The 5,893-nt window shown below is 31.3% G+C and overlaps 1 protein-coding gene across 1 annotated transcript in view; it reads left to right on the top strand.

The window, feature by feature from the left end:
- Chmp2b (charged multivesicular body protein 2B) overlaps window positions 1–5,663 on the top strand; it is a 33,973-nt gene extending 28,310 nt beyond the window's left edge. The window contains exons 4-6 of the mRNA XM_010602880.3: window positions 385–487; window positions 4,374–4,480; window positions 4,669–5,663. Coding sequence (XP_010601182.1) covers window positions 385–487; window positions 4,374–4,480; window positions 4,669–4,779 — 321 coding nt within the window. The 3' untranslated portion in view covers window positions 4,780–5,663. The remainder of the gene's footprint in view (window positions 1–384; window positions 488–4,373; window positions 4,481–4,668) is intronic.
- Window positions 5,664–5,893: the final 230 nt, after the last annotated feature.

Here is a 5,893-nt window from a genome sequence, read left to right on the forward strand (position 1 = left end):
TATATATATATATATATATATATATATATATACACATACATAAATCTTGGACATACTAAAGCGTATTAATTTAAATTTATTCATTACTAATTTTCCACTAATAGGTAAATTTAGTTTCTCATTTGACTAGCGGTGAGTTTTATGTTGATAATGTTTTTGCTATATAATTTTTTGCCTTCTGTTTAGGTGAAGTTTTTGCAAATGATCTTTTAAACAGATGGTTATATTGAGTGAATGTTTTTCTGAGAGTGCTTAACACATTGTTTTATTATAACTGGTTGTATAACTTTTAGAATCCTATCTATATTTGATGTGTTGCCTCTGGTCTTATTCCATAATAAAAACTTATAATAGCTAATATGAATTATTTTCATATATTTGAAGACAATGCAGGCGGTGAACAAAAAGATGGATCCACAAAAGACATTACAAACAATGCAGAATTTCCAGAAGGAAAACATGAAAATGGAAATGACTGAAGAAATGAGTAAGTTTAAGAAGATGTAATGAAATACTCTTTTTTCTCATCTTTTTTAGCCAAATTCCTTTACTGCCCTGTTTTCATTCACGAAGAAGGCAAAATAATGAAACAGGAAATGACAGAGCAAGCTTATACACAGACATTTGTGATTGTAACTTCATTGTGTTATATCGGCAAATTTTAAGGCTCAAAATTCTAGTATTGTTTAACTGCCAGAAAAATTTAAAATGTTATACCTTATTTGTATTACATATTGGTTGTGACAGTTTTATTTTATTGATTAATATACCAAAAACAAATTGTGAATATTTCTTCCTCACATAAATGAGGTAGTTCCAGAATTGTATTGATTCTTCCATGCTATAGAAGGTCTATTTGGATTGAAGATAAAATAAACAGAGCTCTTCCTTTTTTGTTTTCTCTCAACACATCTTTTAATATTTAGTTTTCTTCTTTTTCTATATAAATGAATCACATGTTATAGTAGAAAATTGTACAATAAAAATAAGCGGGGCATTGAAAATTCATCTATCTTAACATCCAGATATAGGTAACATCCCTTTCTTTTTTCTTAGTTATAAAAGAGATCAGGTTATATATACAGTTATGAATCTCATCTTGCTCTTCAAAAACATAAAAGTTTAATGTAAACATCTCATAACCTTAAAATCTTATCTGAAGTCTTTTTTTAAAAAATAATTTTAGTATTTAAGTTTGTGTCTGAGTTATTTCACTTAACATTATGGTCTCAAGATGCATCCATTTTCCTACAAATGACTCAAGTGTAGTATTACATATTATTCTGATACCCTAATTTATCAAATCTTTCTTACATCCATCAATAAGATTATTTAAAAAACTTCCAAGTATATGATGATCTTTTAAAATGTTTATGTATTACTTTGCCTGATTTCTTAAATCTCCTTTGAGTGTTAAGTAAGCTTTGTAAACCCTTTGCTTATTACTACCAAATTTGTCCCAGAAAGACCACACTAGTACTTGCTTCACTAATAATAAAGGAGTGACTCTAACATTTTAATTTAATAGCATTTAGTGTACAAAACAGTATGTATTTAAATTGCTAGGATTACTATATTCACTACTGCTTAAATTTTATTTCAGAGTACATTTTTCTTCTAGAATGTAATGATATTATACATATGTGCATCTTTGATAGTTCTAAAAATTCTTTAGATTTTACTTCAAGGCTTTACTTTGAGAAATATGACTTTTTCTAAGCTCTTGAATTATTGTCAGTTTTTTATGGCTGACAGACTTACCATTTGTATGGTGATCACAGTACCTAACATGTCAATATGATTTCCAGTGATGGCACAAGTGTGAGCAGCTTTTAGAGAAATTAACATTTCCATTCAGATATAATAAAAATAATCAGTATGCCCTTATTAGCAGGGTATTAACACACACCCCTGTATTATGCTGGGAGGTTGAGGCAGGAGGGTTACAAGTTTAATCCTAGTTTGGGAAGTTTAGCTTTCTTAGTGAGACCCTCTCTCAAAATAAAGTATGAAAAGAGCACTTTATGGGGCTGGGGATTTAGCTCAGTGGTGCCACCACATGCCTTGAAAACACAAGGCCCCAAGTTCAATCCCTGGTACAACCCCCCACCCATAAAAAAGAGCATTTTATGTAGATGAGTGTGAAAGTCCTGGATTCAATTTCTAGTACTGCAATCAATCAATCAATCAATCAATAAACACAAAACAAAAAAAAACTTTAATCATATATTTGACCTATGTACAAGTTGTTCCAATTTGTATTTTAATATTTTGAAAGTCAGTTTTAAATAATAATAGTAGTTATTTACAGTTACCTACTTTTTCAATAATCTAGCAAAGTATACTAACAATTTTTATGAAAGATAAAGTATAAATGAACGTATCTTTTTCCAATTAAAATTTGTACTGTACCATTTTACTTCAAACTTGTTTATGTTCAAGTTTTAGAAACAAGGTCTTTGGGAAATTTTCATTCTACCAGTATCTTTGAGCAAATTTATTATACTGTTTTGAAAGTATTCTCTGATAATCCTTATTCCACTTTTTGGTTGTTCTCAACTATTGCCTTCTTTCATTTTTTCTGCAACAATTCTATTCAGACCTTTACAAACTGTCTGACCTGGCTCTTCACCTCCCTTATTACTTCACAGTTAGCCAGGTTGCACACAGATGAAGAATTTTTCCAAAAGCACGCTGATTAGATTTTGTTAATGGCTTTCTCTTGAATACAAAATATTACCCCAAAATCATAGATCAGAGACTGTTTCTTGGTTTTTGGTTTTTTTAGTACTGGGAATCAAACTCAGGACCTTGCAACTTGCCAGGTAGGTGCAGTACCACTGATCTACATCCCTAGCAACAAGTTTTTCTTGTCAAGCACTTTCATTTTGCCAGTGACAATACTAAGCCCCAGAGAGACTTCCCTCCAAAATTATGTAGTACTAAATGGAAGAATTGAGATTCTAATTCATGTCTCAATATTCATTTTATTTCTTCAGAGACAGTATTCCATCATATTTTATTTTTTAATCCATAAGCTCCTTAGCCTTTTCTAAATTTTATAGTATTATAGCTAACAAAAATTCAGATTTTCAGATTGATGTAAACAAATTAGATTCCATTGCCAGTATCAGTGTTTATTAATGTTAGGATTACAAGCAACATCTGATGCACAGGTAAAGCAGGGGGAAAGAGAACAGGGACAGCATAGGTGATGCTTTGTATATTACTTTCCTGTGTAAGAAGATGTCTGATCCACAGTTGTAGATAACACATCCAATGAGGCTGCTTATAATCTTACACTAGAGTGATCATTCAAGTTCTGAAAGATTTCCAATGTATTCCTTCCTCAGGCAGTCACTTAACCTTATGTGACATTCACCAGGGATCCTTGGTTCATAAATTCATAGATTGTAGGTTAGTTTCTGTTCTAGTCCTACACTAAGACACCTTGGTAAGGGTATTCCATGAATAAGGAGTATTTGCATAACAGATATTTGGTCTTTTACCAGGAGCCCACTTACCAACACGATTACAGGGAGATCAGATTTGGTCATTTGTCTTCCTTCCTCTATAAGTACTTCACTGAGGACTCAGGGGAGTTGCTCTTATAAGCTCAATGTTTCTATTTTTTCCCTTCCTAGGTATTTTCTATTTGTGTAACTTAAATAACAACTTAATCTTCTTTGTATGCATCTCCATTGCCTTGCCAAGGCTATCTCTCTGTTTGATCAAATCCTATACATTCTTCCACAACTGTGTCACATGCTACTTCTAGTTGAATATAACCTTTTCCCTCTTGAGACTTTGTATAAACATTTATCATTCTATTTGCCACAATTTGTTCTATTTTTTTTCTATTGAAAATGAACTTTTTCATTTTTCTCCATCTTTTTCCATTGTGTTTTTACTGTGTGCCGGGCACTTAGGTACCCAGTATCAAAGATAAATAAAACATAATCCCAGGCCTTTGAACATATTTTTAACCCACATTAACATGATTCCCAATATATTTAATAAGTATTTCAAGTAGGGAAGGGAAAAAGAAAGGATTATAGCAGTAATAATCTTGCATGATTTTTTTTGACAAATATAGAGGTAACCCTAAATGTAAACTTAAAAGAAAAAAATCAGAGTCTCCTCATTTTATTAAAGGATACTGTGGGTTGAAATGAACACTATTCCAAATTTAGTAGCTTACAAATACATTTATCCACATACTTCAGTGACATTTGAGGTGTTTGTAGGTTTACCCAAATTTGGCTTCTGTAATATAAAAAATAGTATACACTGTTACCTATCATCTAAAAATATAAACCTAACCTGAAATCTGTGTGAAAGTAACAGTTTTGTTCTCCTGTTCCTCTGCCAAGTCAATGACACACTTGACGACATCTTTGATGGCTCTGATGATGAAGAAGAAAGTCAAGATATTGTAAATCAAGTTCTTGATGAAATTGGAATTGAAATCTCTGGAAAGGTATGAACATCGTCTTTTCTGTTCATCCCCTCATTATTTTAGGTTTTCTTTTAGTTCTACTTATATGCTTTTATACTTATTTCAAAAATAAATTGCTTTGTGTTGCTTTGTGTTGTAGCCGAAATATTTACTAATACATGTTTTTGTTTTTTCAATTTTTTTTTTTCTGTTCCTCTGTAATTATATAGATGGCCAAAGCTCCGTCAGCTGCCCGAAGCTTACCATCTGCCTCTACTTCAAAGGCCTCAATCTCCGATGAAGAGATTGAACGGCAACTCAAAGCCTTAGGAGTAGATTAGTCAAAAAACTCATCATATTTTTGCTTACATACAATTATTTAGGATAAAGCAAGCACTGTGCATATTCCTTTTACATTTATTTTGAAAAATGAAGACCATAAATGAACAGTTGTTTCCTATCTCATGGCTATTTTGAATCTTTTGCCAAAGAATGACATTGATATACAAATGGAAACAGTTTGAATTTTAATTAGAACTATTTAGGAGTGGTGATGTGTAAAAAGTTTGACTTCTTTTCTGCGTGACATAGAGAAATTATATCTTTTATTTAATTTCAGTTCATGTTCTAAATCTTTTCACACTAAATATAAAATTCTTGTTAAATGCCACGAGGCACCAACTTAAAAAGACTTGTAAAAATAATAAAAGCATATCACTAATTCTATATCTGTTGGTTGGCCTTTGTAAACAATTATATTTTATGACCATGGGTGGTTCAGCTGCCAAATTATTTTTAAATGATCTAAAAGAAGAGTGCTATTTAAACATCTGTCTTAAAAACTGTCATTAGCTTTGCTTTTCTGTTTCTTCCCTCCCTTGGGAGAACATTCCAGGCAGTAAGTTATTACCTTTCAAAATGTGCTTGGCACCTGCCTTACATAGCACAAACATATTGTGCACATCTTTAAATTACTTTAACTGGCAGAAGAGAATTAGTTTTAAACAAAACTTGAGATTGCTTACAACTGTTCTGGCTATCTTGTACATCTTATAGAAGTGAATTGAATTTAATAAGAAAAAAAGACTGAATTAATAACATTTACTGTAATTAAACTGTATTTTGATCTTTCAAGGACTGAGATTTTTCTCCATATGAACTATAACTTTTTTTTTGGGGGGGATACCGGGGATTGAACTCAGGTCCTTGTGCTTGCAAGGCAGGCCACCAAACCACTGAGCTAAATCTCCAGCCCTCATATGAACTATAACTTAATATCTTTTAAATTTAGAACTGTATTAATTCATATATTGAACTCTAAATTGAAGCTATTATTTTTAAGTACTAACACGATAACAATACTTGACCGAAATTTCTAGGTAAAAGTTTAACATTTTTTGGTAAATAAAGTACAATTTTGTCAAAAATTACTGGCTAAATATGTATTACTGTGTT

The sequence above is a fragment of the Fukomys damarensis genome, unplaced genomic scaffold (genome assembly GCF_012274545.1).
Source record: "Fukomys damarensis isolate Sample0158 unplaced genomic scaffold, DMR_v1.0_HiC HiC_scaffold_24, whole genome shotgun sequence".
NCBI lineage: Eukaryota > Metazoa > Chordata > Mammalia > Rodentia > Bathyergidae > Fukomys > Fukomys damarensis.